This window comes from Salvia miltiorrhiza, chromosome 3 (genome assembly GCF_028751815.1).
Source record: "Salvia miltiorrhiza cultivar Shanhuang (shh) chromosome 3, IMPLAD_Smil_shh, whole genome shotgun sequence".
In the NCBI taxonomy this organism is placed as follows: Eukaryota; Viridiplantae; Streptophyta; class Magnoliopsida; order Lamiales; family Lamiaceae; genus Salvia; species Salvia miltiorrhiza.
Window position 1 is genome coordinate 50,318,481 of NC_080389.1, and position 18,563 is coordinate 50,337,043.

The 18,563-nt window shown below is 35.5% G+C and overlaps 2 protein-coding genes across 5 annotated transcripts; one reads left to right on the top strand and one right to left on the bottom strand.

Moving 5' to 3' along the window:
* The first annotated feature begins 11,228 nt into the window (after nucleotides 1-11,228).
* LOC131016385 (40S ribosomal protein S21-2-like) lies at nucleotides 11,229-13,093 on the top strand. 3 transcript variants are annotated; one of them, XM_057945077.1, is made up of 4 exons: nucleotides 11,229-11,364; nucleotides 11,813-11,911; nucleotides 12,064-12,196; nucleotides 12,852-13,093. In XM_057945077.1, the coding sequence occupies exons 2-4, from the start codon at nucleotides 11,862-11,864 to the stop codon at nucleotides 12,915-12,917; spliced, it is 249 nt and encodes an 82-aa protein (XP_057801060.1). In that variant the 5' UTR covers nucleotides 11,229-11,364; nucleotides 11,813-11,861; the 3' UTR covers nucleotides 12,918-13,093. The 3 variants fall into 3 exon arrangements, with proteins under 3 accessions (XP_057801060.1, XP_057801063.1, XP_057801062.1); XM_057945080.1 differs by having other exon boundaries at nucleotides 11,297-11,337; XM_057945079.1 differs by having other exon boundaries at nucleotides 11,354-11,451.
* A 179-nt stretch (nucleotides 13,094-13,272) lies between these two features.
* Nucleotides 13,273-15,537, bottom strand: LOC131016384 (GABA transporter 1-like). Of its 2 annotated transcripts, none has more exons than XM_057945075.1 (7): nucleotides 15,260-15,537; nucleotides 14,848-14,970; nucleotides 14,675-14,769; nucleotides 14,420-14,606; nucleotides 14,208-14,338; nucleotides 13,905-14,120; nucleotides 13,273-13,790 (listed from the first exon to the last, which is right to left on the bottom strand). In XM_057945075.1, the coding sequence occupies exons 1-7, from the start codon at nucleotides 15,414-15,416 to the stop codon at nucleotides 13,392-13,394; spliced, it is 1,308 nt and encodes a 435-aa protein (XP_057801058.1). In that variant the 5' UTR covers nucleotides 15,417-15,537; the 3' UTR covers nucleotides 13,273-13,391. The 2 variants fall into 2 exon arrangements, with proteins under 2 accessions (XP_057801058.1, XP_057801059.1); XM_057945076.1 differs by having other exon boundaries at nucleotides 14,675-14,734; nucleotides 15,260-15,284.
* Nucleotides 15,538-18,563: the final 3,026 nt, after the last annotated feature.

The window sequence follows — 18,563 nt, forward strand, 5'->3', positions numbered from 1 at the left end:
TAAAAAGATATAGCAGTTAGATATTTTAAACAAAATTATTTTCTTAATTCTCCCTCCTATTCTTTTTGCATTCTGTCTTTTTTATTCTATTTTGTTTATTTTTTATTATATACCATGATATAAAAATAATAATCCTATAGTTTTTATATTCATCAAACATATTTTAAAAAAATTAAATAAGGGTCTTCCTGATTTTATTAATGAAAATTTAGTTTATTATATCGTTTTATTTTAAATTTTAAATTGGTGTAATCTAATGAAAAATCAACGTGAGATTCAAAATTTGTTAAAATAGACTGCATAATATATAGATTGTGAAGTTACTATATACAGAAAGAGAATTGTCTAAATAAGTTAAATTATAAATTTTGTAGATTAATTAAAAATGATTAGAATATAATTGTAATTATTATTAGAAATAAAATATAAAATTAAAAGCAATAAATAAAGTATGTGTATAAATAAAAATACAGGATTATGGAAATGTCATATAAGGCTCCAAATAAAGCTCCAATCAGTAATCGTATTATATAGAAGATAATACTCTATCCGTCCCACGAATCTTGACACGTTTGGTTTCGGCACGAGAATTAAGAAGTTATAAATTAGTGTTTTAAGTGTGTATGCAATAAAGTATAAAAGTGATAAAGTAGGAGAGATAAGGTGATAAAAACATCCACATTGCCATTGGGGTTACATGATAGCCTACATGATAGCTTACTTGATGAGGGGGGATCACATTGTGTAAAGAGGTTGCATTGGGATTACATGATAGCCTACATGATTTTTTTAGTTTTGATTTTTATGCTTTTCACTTAACTTTAATTGCTCAAATTTAAATAACACATTTTACTAATAATTAAAATTCCATTAAAATAAAAAACCTAAAAATTACATAAAAACATAATTAAAATTACATAAATTAAAATCATAGTCTAGATAAGTCCACGACGCTTGAGCATTTCTTGGACCATGTGGTCGTGGGCCATCCTTTGTGCATCGCTCATATGCGTCGTATCCAAACTGATGAGTTGCATATCGAGCTCCCTCTCTTTGAGCTCGTTTTTCTTGGCATACTCGGCTGTGATATTTTTCAAGTTCTGGGCGGACCGCTCCAATGCCTATTTGTACTCCGATGATTGCTCGGAGCTTGCCGTCTTCCACTTCCCCTTCGCTTTCGCTGCCGCCTTCGCCGCCTTGTTCCCAATCGGTCGGGCAGACGAGATCTCCTCGCCCGACGCCGAGGTGGTGAAGGCGCCCTCCTCTGTAGTCTTTGTCTTCTTGGAGGAATGCACGTCTCCCTCGAGGTACATCGACTTGAACTTGTGGTTGTGCCGGAGAATTTTCCACGCGTTCCAGTAGTTGAAGGAGGCCTTATTTGCGGTCCGACTTTTGAAAAGGATTTGGGCCTTGCCCCGGAGCATATCGTCAGAATGGCCGGAAGGCCACCGGGTGCGCGTCTCCACCCAAATACTCCCCCAGAGTCGCACATCTTGGGCCACTCGGGTCCAGTGCCCTTGAATCTGGCGATGCTTGAGGTTGGCGCCGATGAGGGGGTTGACACGAGCGACAATCCTCTTCCAGTATTCGTGCCCCTTTTGATTTGTCCCACGGATGGCGTCTTTTGTCTCCTCCGTCCAAATTTGGACAATGAGGTCCGTCTCCTCAGGGGTGTAGGTATGACGGACAGTCTTTCCTCCGTCATCTTACTCCTCCTCCTCCTCCGCCACTGGCGCCTGCCTGTCATGCCGGATCTTGTGGGCGATTTCCTTCCTCCGACTGCCTTTCTTCGGTTTGGCGGCACTATGGACTGCCGAAGGCATCTCCTCGCCGGTTGGAGGAGCATCCTCCAAGTTACATCCCGACAAATCGGGATGATAGTCGTCGGATAGATCGGGGCATCAATTTAGGTCATAGGAATTTGGGTTGTGTAAATCCATGGAAATTGTAGAGAGAGAAAGAAAGTGAGGAAGATGAAGAAGGTGAAGGAAGAAAGTGAGGAAGAAGAAGAAGAAGAAGAAGAAGAAAAAGAGAAGATAAAGAAGAGAAAAAAATAAAAATAAAAAATAGAAAGAAAAAAACGGTCAAAAATTGCACGGTCGAGGCAATCAAAGCTGCATATTCAAATTCAATTTTTTTAATGGCGCATGTGAAACACGCGCCTAAATTAAAGGGTCGAGCGGGCTACACGTTAGAACGTGTAGCCCTCGTGTAAGGGAGGGCTGCATCGCCTTACACGATGCGAGCTCTACACGAGTAGGCCGCCATCGTGTAAGCGATGCGGATGCTCTAAAGTAGGAGATAGAAGGTAATAAAGTGATAAAGTAGAAGAGAGAAAGGTAATTAGAGCATCTACATTGAGGTTACATGATAGCTTACTTGATGAGGGGGGGACCACATTGTGTAAGGAGGCCGCACTGGGGTGACATGATAGCCTACTTGATTTTTTTAATTTTGATTTTTATGCTTTTCATTTAAATTTAATTGCTCAAATTTGAATAACACATTTTACTAATAATTAAATTTCCATTGAAATAAAAAGCCTAAAAATTACATTAAAAAAAACTTAAAAACTTAATTAAAATTACATAAATTAAAATTCTACTCTAGATAAGTCCACGACGCTTGAGCATTTCTTGGACCATGTACTCGTGTCCCCTCCTTTGTGCATCGTTCATATGCGTCGTATCCAAGCTGAGGAGTTGCATATCGAGCTCCTTCTACTTGAGCTCGTTCTTCTTGGCGTACTCGGCGGTGATTTTTTTCAAGTTCTGGTTGGACCGCTCCAATGCCTCTTTGTATTCCGATGATTGCTCGGAGCTTGCCGCCTGCCCCTTCCCCTTCACCTTCGCCGCTCTCGCCGCCGTCTTCGCCGCCTTGTTCCCAATTGGCCGAGAAGATATCTCTCCTCGCCCGACACCGAGGTGGTGAAGCCCCCCTCCTCTGTAGTCTTTGTTCTCTTGGAGGAATGCATGTCTCCTTCGAGGTACATCGACTTGAACTTGTGGTTGTGCCGGAGAATTTTCCACGCGTTCCAATAGTTGAAGGAGGCCTTATTTGCGCTCCGACTTTTGAAGAGGATTTGGACCTTGTCCCAGAGCATATCGTCAGAATGGTCGGAAGGCCACCGGGTGCGCGTCACCACCCAAATACTCTCCTAGAGCCGCACATCTTGGGCCACTCGGGTCTAGTGCCCTTGAATTTGGCGGTACTTGAGGTTGGCGCCGATGAGTGGGTTGACACGGGCGACAATCCTCTTCCAGTACGCCTCCCCCTTTTGACTGGTCCCACGGATGGCGTCGTTGGTCTCCTCCGTCCAAATTTGGACGATGAGGTCCGTCTCCTCAGGGGTGTAGGTATGACGGATAGTATTTCCTTCCTCCTCCGTTGCCAGCGCCGACTTGTCATGCTTGATCTTGTGGGCGATTTCCTTCCTCCGGCTGCCTTTCTTCGATTTGACGGCACTATGGGTTGCTGGTGGCGTCTCCTCGCCGGTTGGAGGATCATCCCCCAAGTTACATCCCTCCATATCAGGATGATAGTCGCCGGATAGATCGGGGCACCAATTTAGATCATAGTAATTTGGGTTGTGTGGATCCATGAAAATTGTAAAGAGAGGAAGAAGATAGAGAGTTGAAGGAAGAAAGTGAGGAAAAAGAAAAAGGAAAAGAATAGATAAAGAGGAGAAAAAAGAAAAAAATAATAATAATTTTCAAACGGTCAAATGGACCGCATTTCAAAGCAGTCAAAGTTGCCAAATTTTTAAAATTCAAATTTATTATTATTATTTTTTTAATATGGTGCGTGTAAACCACTCGCCGAAATTCAAAGGCTATCGGGCATAAACGATAGAACGTGTAGCCCTCGTGTAAGGCGACTCTGCAACGCCTTACACGATCTCACCCTTACTCGAGTAGGGTGGATCGTGTAAGGGCGTTGCAGATGCTCTTAAAAACCTTATTGTTTAGCTAATTGCTACTATATTTAGAAGTGTGCCAAGATTCGTGGGACGGCCCAAAAAGGAATATGTGTCAAGATTCGTTGGATGGAGAGAGTATAAGATTCCATACATGATATTCTTATAATTGTTATAATGCTATTATTCCACACTTATTTCAAGTGTGTGTGTGTGTGTGTGTGTATATATATATATATATATATATATATATATATATATATATATAGGGGAGGGCTACAGTAAAAACACTTCTTAAAATATAAATATAAACGTTTTTTAATGTACGAATTTTATCCAACAGGGTTACGAATTCATCCAACATGGTTACGAATTGTGAAAAATAAATTTTTGCTACCTTTGGGATTCGAACCCAGGACCACAAATTCATCCAAAAGGGTTACGAATCAACCGTAGATCTTGATGATCTAAGGGCTGAAAATCATTTATATTTTATACACTTAAGAGTGTTTTTATTCTAGTCCTCCCCTATATATATATATATATATATATATATATATATATATATATGGTGTGGTTTTATAGACAACTACATTAATTGTGAGAATGTGAGAACCATCAAATCTAATGCATCCACTGTAAAAATTAATGTATTCGATGTTAAAATTAATGCACTCAAAAAAATAAAAAAAATTGCTCACTTCAGGATTCGAACCCAGGATCTGCATTCATCCAACAAGATGATGCATCCACCGTAGATCTTGATGATCGAATGGCTGAAAATAGTTTTACGTTCTTCTTTTATTTAGTGGTTATTTCTTGAACCTCTCCATATATATATATATATATATATATATATAGGGAGATGTTCAAATAAGAACCACTAAATAAAATTAAAACAGAGAACCATTTTAAGCCATTCGATCATCAAGATCTACGGTGGATGCATCATCTTGGTGGATGAATGCAGATCCTGGGTTCGAATCCTGAAGGGAGCAAAAAATTTATTATTTTCGGATGCATTAAATTTAATAGCGAATGCATTAATTTATATAGTAGATGCATTGATTTTAATGGTTCTTATGTTCTCACGATAAGTGTGGTTCTCACTATAACCGCACCCTATATATATATATATATATATATATATATATATATATATATATATATATGGATTAATTATAGTTTATAGCATGAGCTTTCAACAAATTTTAGATTATATCATCAACTTTAATTTAGTTTTTCTATAGCCTGAACTTTGAGAAATTATTTAATTATAGTCACAATTGTACCAAATTTATATTTGTAGCCTATTATTTATCGTAATTATAACTAAAATGAAGATCAATTTTCACAAAATTAGAATCTAGTGTATTTTACACGAAAAGGAATTTTCAACGGTAGATAGCACATCGTCATCAAACCACAGGTGTTGTCGAAAATCGCACCAAAAAGTTAGTGCACGATGCCAACTTTCTGACGTGATTCTGTCGCATCCCGACCTCTAGCCAGTGATAGCGTAGACCGAGTATCAATACGACTAAATAAAAGAATGAAGTAAAGAAGAAAGAACTAGATCAAACAACAAGCGGAAGCTCACAACAAAACATGCAAAGATGAACAACAATAACATCATCTCAAAGACACAAATATTATCGGCTTCATAAGTTCAAAAGTATAGGGATCTCGACAAAGTTTACAAAGCGGACATAGTTAAATATTTACAAAGGTTTATAATTTACAGAGTCTCGCAGCAAAACGTGATCAGACTATATGTATGAAGACATATAGCCGGAAGTGTATTTCCTGATTAAGTTCAAAATATAAACATCCAACCTCAAAAGGCTACCGTATGAAGTAGAAATACGGTAAAAGAAACAACGTCGTCCAAAATAAGTCCCCGCCATCACCAAACCGATCTCCCTCCTCCTCGCTTATCATGCACGTTTAGAAATACATGCAGGGCTGAATACAATGTACCCAATGGACATATGCCAAAAAAAAAAAAAGCCTGCTCCTAGAGTTATAAATTGAACTTGCCACATCTTATGCAATACACAGGGATTTTAGTTTAAAAGAACATGTGTATGCAATTTCACAAATCATAAACATTATAATTAAACGATTGCGCAATCAAAATACTCATCATGTATGTACCACATCTACAACTCATCATCATCAAAGGTACTGAGAAGTAGGCCTCCCTCTCAAGTACCGTGATCGGCCGACCCGATAGACGGCTCACAGTCACCTCTGTGCACAAAATTCCGCTTGTGGCAGGACCGAATTCATCTCATCAGTAGAGTGTAACATACAAGCTCATCATCATCAAAACTTGACAAGTCAATTAGTTTCAAACATTATTTCATGTCAAAAATTTAATTAATAAACTCATAATCATCCTCATCATTTCAATTTAGAAAGGTCGTATAATAAGTATATTCAAAATAATGCCCACCTGACAAACTTAGCTTACTCTCGTAGTACTTGGGTGATCTTACTTTCGTCCTCTGCTCGTATCTTCAGATGTCACAACATCGAAGTGGTTCATGAGATAAATGAAACTAGTCATGAAATCCCTTATTATGTATATCATTCCTATCTCAATGCTATCTCATTACTCATCTTCTATGTACTCCAACTATCTCAATCTCCTCAGTATATACATATATCCTAAGAAATCACAAATCATATTCTCGACTTATCACTCAAGTAGGGCTAGACTAATAACAATCAAGCACATAGACATACATAGGCACATAAGGCACATAGAATCACATATATAAGTTATCACATTCATACTCCATTCTGCACTGTCCTAAACCAAAAATTTAATCTGTTTCACCTCAGACCTCTCCTAGGTTTGAGACTCATATTATTGGAAACATATTTGAGTCTAGTTTCATTCAAAAAAAAAGTAGGTTTAAAAACTTCAAGTGGTTTAAGAGATATGACTGTTCTCCTACAGTCTGCCATATTTGGCAGTTTTGTGCAACCGAAAGTTTTTATTTTTGAAAAATAGTAATTTTTTTTAAATGGATTTAAATTTGGTGGGTAGCTAGCTAACACAATAATTTCTTTACCATAAAAATTTGGAAGGTAAAAATTTACGGAAAGCTACTGAAAAGGGTGACTCTTCTATTCTTCGAAATTTTCGGTAGAAAGTCGCAGTTGCAGTTCTATATTTTAGAAAAATAGTAAATGAAGTCTAACTGACTTTAAATTTTACAAGTATAATAAAGACTTTCATATATACTCACCATAAAAGTTTCAAGACGTTTGGGTAATAAAATCCCATCGAAAACAGCAGGTCAGTAGGCTTTTGAAAGGTCTCAAATTAACTCCAAACTTGAACATAAAGCAATTATACCTAAACTTCGGACTTCTTCGATGAAAAAAATTCTCAAAAATTAAAATTAAGCTCTTATAACACCCAAGAACATAAATACATGATCAATCGACTTAGAAGAAAAATTAAACTCGACTTCCCCTTTTTTCATCATACTCGGTTCTCAACCAATAATTTAAGGAATGATCCGTTTCATCTCTTATCACACATACATGCTCATATAATCCTCAAATAGCCATATATGGTCACATCTATCTCATAACTTAACACATTAGGGAATACTCCACTTATACATGCAAACTAAACTCGGGGAAAAATCACATGTCAACGAAAACTCTCGATTCAAGGATGGCATAATCTTTATATAATATCCAAATAGCACATAGACATCCTCAACCCAATTATTGACCTCATAGAATAAGAATATCCAAAACCTATGTAAACTAAACTCAAGCAAATTCTCATATAGGCAACAATTAACCAATTTAATCATTAATAAACACTATTAGTATGCTCAATATCATTTATCCTAAGCCAATTCAAACAATTAACACAGAGACATGAAAGCCCTAATTTTTTGTTAAACTAAACTTTTTGTGAAAATTCACAAATGTGTATGAATCATTAATCCAACCTTAGGTCTATCAATTTAGGTTACTTAATAACATATATAAACCATCAATTAACAATTTAAAGCATAGAGACACATATACCAAATTCTCATTAAACTAACTCTCATCAAAATTTTACCATCAACTTTAGCCATCAATCTACTCCATCAAATATCATATCAGTCATCTCATAAGCTCATATTCGTCATCAATTCATCATTTAATCCATAGATTCAAGAATTCCTAATTTTAGACAAACTAACCTAAATGGAAAATCATATCTCATGACAAAGCTTCACAGTACACATAAGAATCATCTCAAAACATCTCAATAAACATAAATCTCATGGCGATTTAAGAAAAGAATAAGATTTTTTTTTGAAGAGGAAGACCCCTAAATTTTCGAAAAATTATAGAGAAAGAGAGTGTGTGTTTTCTTGCTTCAATCATACATATATACACATATATAACACCATAGGGTTTAGATCTATGAATTAAAGGCACTTACTCAAATGTTTTGAGAGAAATGGAAATTTCTTCTCTCTAACTTTAAGCTTCAATCTCCAACAATCTTCTTAAATTCAAGTATATAGAGTGTTTAGGGCTTGATTTTAATGGTGGATAATATCATAGAATTGATTTATGAAGCTTGGAAGGTCTTCTCTTATGGAGTTTCATGGAGGAAAGAGAGATGAGAGAGAGAGGGGTGTGAGTGGCGAATGAGGGTGAAGGGGAGTGAAAGGATTTGTTTTGATTTTGTTTGATCCTTTAGATCTTAAGTGTATTTGCATTAAATGCTTTGTCCCCTAATTCATTTACACATATTTAATGCATGTTAATCCACTTGCTCACTTATTCAATTTAAGCACATGTTATAATTAATAAAAGGGTTAAGGTGCAGATAGGTCCCTTAAGTGGAGGCCCTTATAGCGTTTTGCTCCCCTTACTCACTGTGTGTGCAATTTACCCCCTAAACTTCAAAAAATCGCACATTTAAGCCCCTCTGACCTAACTCCGTTAGTCAACGTTAGTTAGTAATTTTTTTTATTTATTTTTAATTCTAATTGTGGGGCCCACCTCCATTTCTTCTTTTTCTATCTTTACACTAATGGTCGCCGACGACGACGATGATGGGGAGCTGGATGCCCGTCGACTCTTGGAAGTAACGGTGGCAGATCACCTACAGACATCGCGTTTCACGGATGCCCCGAAGCTAAGATGTCATCGGCTCCGTCGAATTTTAAAGGGTGCGGCGACATTTATGTCGTGCTTCCAGCAAAAGAGAAGGATAGAGGGGAAGCTGTTGCTGCGGGCCTAGGAGGAGGTCATTGACGGAGGCGTCCGCCGAGAACAGGAGGAAGGTGGCAGAATTTTGTTGGAGTTTTTTCTTCCCCTTCTATTTTGTGTGTGTAAATGTGTGGCAGAGGGAAGGATCAGCGCCACTGATTCTAGGCCGGTGTGATCCCAGCCAAGGTCGAGCGGCGAACGCGGCGCCATTATACCTTTCTCCCGCATAAACCCTATCTCCAGTGATGGGTCGTGCGCGAGTCAGAGAGACGAGCTGACTGTTCATGTGTTGGCAAATGTGTTTTAATTTTATTTTGTAATTCTCTAATTGGAGTGTAAATTCCCCAATCTTTGTTTTTTGTGGTTTTCTGATTTTGTGATAGTGATACAATGGTTGCAAAGATAGGTCCGGCGGATATGTCCGGGGAATTTTGGCTATCTGAAAAAGACGGTGGTGTCTAGCTACGGCCGAGGCCAGAGAGCAGCTACAGGGGGCTTTTAGAATAAAAAAAAATAAATAAATTACTAACTAACGGTTGAATGACGGAGTTAGGGCGGAGGGGGTTAAATGTTCAATTTTTGGTACTTTAGGGGCTAAATTGCACACACAGTGAGTAAGAGGAGTGAAATGTTATAAGGGCCTCCACTTAAGGGGCCTATCTGCACCTTAACCCTTAATAAAATAAAGTGTGTGAGTGTAGTATTATGAAATAAAAGTTTTAATCATGTATATCACTCTTTAATTAAAATAAAATTATACTCTATACAATCATATGGCCAAAATAAAAATAATAACACTAATAATTAGAGCACCCAATCACTCCACTATACTTCTATCTCATATAGATAAATCTCGGAAAATACTGTTAGGAAAAATTTTAATATTAATGGTACTTTACTACTTCCCGATTAAAATTAATCTCGTTCGCTAAAATCTTAAAATAAATTTCACGTGCTATCATTCTCAAGAAAATCATAATCACTTAATCATAAATGCACACGTAACAAATAGTCACATAATTAGTCAGACAAATAGTCTCAGATAATGTCACATCAAGAAAATCCACATTCATCGTCAAACAGATCATCTCTCAAATCGACTCTTCTCTATAGGGATTCTCACTCATTTTCCTTAACTTTATTTCTAACCAAATGTTCCTACGAACATAATAAGATAATCATTCTCGCAGATAACTATGTATCCGTTATCAAAAATAAAATATAATCTCTTCTCAATTCAATCAGCATCTCTAACGAAAGCTCATCCTATCAGAGATTCACCCACTAGTTCTATCATCAGCTTCTAAAGTACTCACATCTCAATCTTATATAAAAAAAAATCTCATCCCTAATAAGCTAATGCCGGAATCTCAATACTATTAATAGCGAATCCTCAAAATATAATAATAAGGAAAACTGCGAGGTGTTACAGATTCCGACTTTATCGGTGGTCCAATGACGATGGACTATCTATCGTTGAAAATCTCATTTAGTATACATTATGATATGATTTTGTGGCATTGGTCATTGTTTTATACTCCCTCCGTCCACGAAAGAACTTCCTATTTTTCTATTTCGGGACGTCCACGAAAGAACTTCCTACTTTTTCCTATTTTGGGACAATACCCCACCACTTAAAAAATACTCCCCTTTTAAGACAATTCCCACCACTCAAATAACATTAATTAAAACAACACAATAAATTATTAATACTTTTTCACAATTCCCAATACACTTTACAACTTTTTCTCCACTCTCAATACACTATACAACATTTTATTAAAACCCGTGCCACTCCCTCCTAGGAAGTTCTTTCATGGACGGAGGGAGTATGTAATTTCGATAAAGAAGAGCTAATGTCATAATTTTAATATGATTGTAACTATAATTAATAATTCCTCAAAGTTCAAGTTATATAAAAAATAAATTAAAGTTAAGACTACAAATTCAAATTAGCTGAAAATTAAGGTATAAACTATAATTAACCATATATATTTTTCAAAAATATCTAATCTATTACCACGTTATCGGATGTAATTCGCGTTCTTGGTAACGTTGTGGGTCGGATATCAGATCCGGATAAACCCGGATTCTACCGTATAAACTGTGAAGAGGATTTAGGGTTTTTGGCAGCTTCGAATATAAAAAAGACATTACAGAAAAGCCGCCCCGAGGTTGGTCTTCTGCATTTTCCTATCTCGGTACTCTCTCTCTATCTCTCAGAATATTCTTAATTGTTATTTCGTTGTTTTCGTGTGTCTTTTCTTCGTTTGATTTACTGTTTTGAGGTAATATTACTAATTTCGACTGCCGCGAATTCTGACGCTACCTTGATTGCTTGATAGTTCACATGTTCGAAATCGAAATCTTCTGAATGCTTCGTTGTATTGCTTTATTTTTTATTGTTGGTTGACGGTTGTAGTATGGTTTGTTAGTCTTGATATTTGGTATTCATTTAGATCTTATCGATTTATGACTAACTGCATCAGTTTTTTTTTCTTAAGATTTTTAGTATTATATTTTAACATAGTAATTTTCATATGTTAGTGCCCGCAAAATAAGTACAATTTGGACCAGCAAGTCATTCTGTCATTTTTGTTTTTGATTTACTTCCCTAGAAATAATTTGATTCGATTTTACTTGATATAGGTGATTTGAGATTAATTGGATTGTATTGAGTTTGGAAGACTCAGCCAAGATGCAGAATGAGGAGGGGCAAAACATGGATCTTTATATTCCCAGGAAGTGGTGTGTATATCATTGGACTCTTTTTTTTTATTTGTTCATCCAGTTTGGGTGCAAAAGTAGGGAATTGTGTTTAGAAATAGGGCTGTTTAACACAGCTCAGATAAGCTCTTTGGTAGGGGATATATCTGATTGTCTGTTTTTTGGTGGTGCAGCTCTGCCACCAACAGACTGATCACTTCCAAGGATCACGCATCTGTCCAGATCAACATTGGGCATGTGGATGAGAGTGGCAGATACACTGGGCAATTCTCAACCTTTGCTCTTTGTGGATTCATTCGCGCCCAGGCATGAAATCTGCATTTACTTATTTTTACATATTAGTGTTTCATCAATTCAAGTTCTCGTGGGTTGTTCGTTGGTTTTCTTTAATGAGTTAAATGATATATTATAATAGCAATTATGGAGTATTATTTGGATAGCTTTTTCGGTGTTGGTAGAATAATTTGGTAACGAGGGTTTTGGAAATCATGATGTACTTGGAAGAAAAAGTGTTGAGAAACATGGAATTATTTGTTTGTTCTTCGAGAGGAAGAATTCAGATGGAACATGTTTGGGATTATATCATTAGTCATTGTTCTTGTCTTGTTCTCAAAGGTGAATAACAAATTTAAATTGTGAGATGCATCATCTTCACTGAGAATAGGTACAAGAGTAGAGATCAAGTTGATATCAATCATCTAACCACAAAACTTAGGTTAGAAGGCCTAGTCCACTTTGCACCACTCTATGTCGTCTAGTTCAACTTTGAGCTAAAATAGTCCCGTGTCATGTGTTTAAGCTGTCGTACTGTTGCACAATCATTGTAAAGTGGTCCCGAGGCTTGATCTTCAATATTGTGGCGGTTCAGTTATCAGCAACTTTTCTGCTGGTTATGTTGGTTGATTTGTTCTGTGTTGGCAAGGCATGATGATATCTGATGCTTGCAAATTCTCTTATGTAGGGCGACGCTGACAGTGCACTCGATAGGCTCTGGCAGAAAAAGAAAGTTGAAGCCCAACAACAGTAATTGAGCTTTGCTCATCGTAGAGGTTGAAGTTGTTCTTCAATGGTTTTTCCAGAGTACTAAGGATTAATTTAATACTTTATGTGAGGAGGCCATATTTTTGTTAATGGTGAAATTTTAGGAACAAATCAGACATCTATCTACAATCTACATGTTTGCTCGTTTCGTGGCCTATTTTACCTTGGCTGTTCTACAGTTAAATTATCATTATCATCATTTGATAATTAATAATTAAGAAGTATCTTCCTAAAGCAATTTCATGCACCATTCTTTCTTGTGTTTCATATGAAAAAAAATGCACGTCATATATAGTGGCAACAAGATCAACATACCATGCACAAACGAAATGAATTCAAAATTAGATGAAGATAAGAAACTTAATCAATAAATCTGAATCACGAAGAAGATATAACTTGGGCAATACAATTCTATTGATAAATCCATCTACAAACTAAGCTGTGCATGCTAAGTGTGTTATCACATATCATGGAAGAAGCTGTATGTCTTAGTATCTTGGATGATGAATCTGACTGCCCCTACGCAACCCAGCACTGCAACTATTGAAAACCAGGCAGCAATAGCAGTGTTGAAGAGCATCAATGGGAGGCGAAGTTTCCTGCTCCTCGGCATCTTACCAGCCTTCATGTAAGCTACAACGGGGAAGACGAAATCCAACGGTGTAAAACCAACAGCTCCGCATATAGAAACGAAATCCCCAAAAAAGGGCATGGCTGAGGAAACAAGGGTTATGAGAGCAATGTATGCAGAGGTGTAAACAAGGCGATAAAGATAGTCACGGAGATTGCTATTCTTAGCCTTAGGCTTCCTAGATGCCACCCTCCCTTCAAAATATGCATATGTTGGCCTGCAGTAAATCTGGATTGCGATAAACGAGAGATCAAAATTTGAATAGTCTCAAAATCTTGAAGATCAACAATGAGGATTGCAAATTCATTTCTTGTTTGTTGTTTCTCTGTGCAATTTGATTACCTGAAAGCATCCCAATATTTGAACGACTGCAAAGAGATTGGCCACGACGACTGTCCACTTAGGCGTCGTGAGAGAAGCTACAATATAAGGCTCAACATCTGCACCAAACGCCCAAAAGCCCAGAAATGCAATCTGCCAGTAGGTCACAGCAATGATAGAGTATGCCGATGATATACCTTTATACATATTCGTCTTCACCGGGTTCCTCACCGTGCTCTACCAAGACCAGCACGAGACAGATAAGTTGGAGACTATGGAATAATGCATAAACAAGTATGAAGAAGACATATGGTTATAATGTACTTGTATTTCTGGGAGCATTGCATCTCCAAACGAGAAGGCGATTGCTCCTAGAGCATTGAAGAGCCTAAACACCTTATCCGATGAGCTGCCTTGCAAACTATACGTGATCATGCTCCGGTCTGCCTTCTTCCCTACAATGGCCAAACAACACTAGTAAAGCGCGTATTCCCTTCAAAAGAGACGTGATGGGAGTTGGGAAGAGTCGAAGCTACCACTATACACGGTCACCCCAATGACCGTGCTGGCAAAGCCAATGGTGCTTAGAGTGCAGAGTGCATTGAGCCATCTGAGTGAGTGAATGTCTGGGAACTGGGAGAGAGCAAGCTCGAATGCCCCGAAGAAGATGATGAAATGCTGCAGCGTCATGCCACCATCTGGATCATAGTGTTTGTATACCGCCTGTTGATAGAGAAGAGATAGATGAGCATAGAGCATCATAACATAACATGTAACTAAATCTCCATTACCTTGAGGCTGCTTCCTGCAGCAATTTGAATGGCAATGTTGTTTCCAAGAGAAGCCACCTGCTGAAAAAATGCAATAGACCAGTAACCCCAAGATCCTTCAATGTCCAAATCAGACAGCCAATCAATATCAATCAATATTGTCCAAGTAGAAAAGGAAATTGAATATTCCCAACCATAAATGCTTTTGGCAAGATGTCGATAGGTGGTGTGTTTGTTGCCATCCCATCTCCAAAGGGAAGCAATGAGTAGACTTGAATACCATGTGCAGAGAGTCCCTCCAACTAAACTGCTCACCCCTGCATCACACAACACAAATTCATTTAGGAGATATTTACCTTGCATGATCGAGTATTTTTATTCTCAAGATTAGGATTTCTCCAATCCCACCGTTTAATGAGGTATAAATCAAGTAAATACTAGTTCAAATGATTGAAATAATCAAAGGTTTTGGTATATTCCAAAGTTTCAATCCATCTAAGCAAACAAGGCCTTACTATATTTTTTATCTATTAAGACTCCTCGGAAAGCAAACGTTTTGTTAGTATTCTAAGAATTACGTGATCGATTCAGGAGAGAAATTCAGACCGAGCGGCCAGCCGAGAGATGCGACGGCGAAGGGGAGCGGAGCGTATGCGGCGGGGGTGGCGATGGTGGTGGCAACGTGGAAGGCGGCGTGCGCCCAGCTGCCTTTAGATATTTCCACTTCTTCTGCAGCTTCATCTTTCGCAATGTTCTCTGCCATTAAGGAAGACAAGCAGTAGCTCACTTGTGCTTTCTCAGAATCATATGTACAGAACAAATTCCAACACTATTTTTTACTCGACTACTACGACAAGTCAACTTTGAGACAAAAAGATTTAGTGGATTTAAAATAGGAAAATTGGTGTATAAATACATAAATATTACTCATTATTTTATATTTAATATGAACTTTAAATTTTAATTATAAATATATAAACTTTACTTATATTTGGTATTTAACATGAACTTTAAAATATAGTTATAAATACATGAATTTTAAACTTATTCATTTTTTGACCCGTTTATCATTTTTCTCAAATTAAAGCTGACTTGAAATGCATGAATCTTGACGTGGATAATTCGGCGTTGAAATACGACGACTTCGTTTTTGGTTAGAGGAAAATAATTCAAAATTAAAATATGAAAGTGAACGATTAAAATTTGTCTACAAATTTCATAAATTCAAAAAGCGAATTTTGTCTTTAAAATTTGGGGACTCCGGAAAGCCAATTTTGTCATTCAAAAAGTCAAATTCGGAAATTGTTAATAGAAAAACGGGCCAAAAATTGAACGGTGAAGATTAATTTTAATTTTATAGCGAGAAATTGTTCACGTCAAGATTCAAACATTCCAAGTCAGCTTTAATTTGAAAAAAAAAATGAAAAACGAGTCAAAAAATGAATAAGTTTAAAGTTAATTTATAACTATATTTTAAAGTTCATGTTAAATACCAAAAGTGAGTAAAGTTCATGTGTTTATAACTAGAATTTAAAGTTTATTTGAAATACCAAAAAATAAGTAAAGTCCATGTATTTATACACCAATTATCCTTTAAAATATGATTAAATCGAAATAGTAAAAATAAAGATTGTTTATTAAGATAAAAAAAATTAAAAATTAGTCATATTTATTATTTTATTTTTTACATAATTTTTTAAAAAAATATTAATTAATTTTTTAGTTGTGAATTTGAGTTTTTGACACGAATTCACAATTAAGACTGTTTCTAGTAATGAATTATAACTTGAAAATTTGAATTCACAATCAAGTATATTTTTAATGAGAATTCTAGTTTTAAAGCCTGAATTCACAAATAAGATTATTTCTAGTTGTGAATTGTAGCTTTAAACCTCGAATTCACAATCAATTTATATTCGAGTTGTGAATTTTAATTTTAAAACTTGAATTTACAACTAAAACAACTAGTTGTGAATTCTAACTTTAAAACTTGAATTCAGAACGAATCTATATTCGAATTGTAAATTCTAATTATAAACTCTAATTCACAATCAATTTATATTCAAGTTGTGAATTATAATTTTAAAACTTACATTCACAATCAAGATAACTACCTACATTAATTATTCAATTATAAATTTATCGAATTCACAGTGAATTTAAAAACATTAACTCACTTCTACGACAATTTGATACCTCACAATTTCAAATCGGTTTTTTAAATGCAAAGTCAATTTCAATGAGAGGTAGAGAAGAGAACAGAGAGATAGAAGAACTGAAATTCTAAATTATATAATGTTCATTTATTAGATTTGTTGCTCGACTAAGTAGTCTTAACTCTTAAGTAGTAGTAGATTTATTTTATAACTACAGGCGAATGCAATTCTCATTATTGATGTATATTTCATCTGTCTCATTTCAAATGTCTCATTTTCTATTTTGGGTTATCCCACTCCAAATATCTCATTTCCTTTTTTGACAATACACTCTCTCTTTATACTTAATATTTAAACAATTTCCACCAACTCACTTTATCTACTTTATACATATTTTTTAATCTTCGTGTCCAAAAGAAATGGGACATTTGGAGCGGGACGGAGGGAGTAGTTTTTATCTTTAAATTTTTTATTTTTATTATATAAGAATGAATATTTCGATACATCCAGTCAAAATATTTTTGGCCATATAAGTCAAAATCGGTGATTCGTTTTGGCCATATAAGTCAAAATCGGTGATTCATTTTGTCAATAGTTTTATTACAATTAGGCAAAGTTGGCAGCTATTTCATTTCTCAGTCGAAATTTGAGATGCTTTATAACATCAATTAGAAGAGAAAAAATATTAAGTTAAAAAATCTATATTAAATGAAATTATATATTGATATAGTAAAAAGGAAGAAAAAAAGAGTTACTATTATTTTGCTAATATAATAATATAATCAGCCAACAATTCTAATAATTAGATACAATTCTAATTAAATTAAATTAATTTAATAATTGTAAATATATATAATAAGCCAATATTTTTTTACAGAAATTACAAAATACCATTCAATTTAGTTTGAAATGAAAATTCAAATTGGAAGTTGCTATCTTCCGTAGATAGTGCTCTTTCCGTTCATAAAAAACTTTTATAGGAGAGAGTGGCACGAGTTTTAAGAAAAAAAAATCGTTAAATGTATTGAAGGTAAAGAAAAAGTTATCGAGTATATTGAGAGTTGTGAAAAAGTATTGTAATTATAATTTAGGGTAAATATCATGAAAATTCATGAAGTATACCTACTTTATCAAAAATACCCTGAAATTTTCAAAATGTTCTACTAACTCTCAAACTATCGGGTTTTTATCAAATATATCCCGCATCTATTTTTCGGCCACCAAAAACATGATGTGGCTTGCCGGATGGCACAATGTAATTTATATTCTATTTTTTTTAATGCAATGACAAAAACGACGTTGGTTCGTACCATATCCTTTAAAAAAATTCACTCTGAAATTTAAAATTCACTCCTATTGTGTTTGAAATTCACGCTAATAACCTAGAATTAGGGACAAACACGGTAGAATATGGTACGAAACGAAGTCGTTTTTTCCATGTCATTTTTAAAAAATAGAATATAAATTACATTGTGGCATCCGGCGAGCCACATCATGTTTCTGGTAACCGAAAAATAGATGCGAGATATATTTGATAAAAATCTGATAGTTTGAGGATTTAGAGAATATTTCAAAAATTTCAGGGTATTTTTTATAAAGTGAGTATAATTCAGGGATTTTCATGATATTTACCCTATAATTTATTTAAAAATGAATAGAAAGTTTTATTGTGGATGTACGTTGAAAGTTTTTTGCCGGACTAATATAGGATTATATATAAGTTGATTGTTTATGAACATACAGTATATGATTGT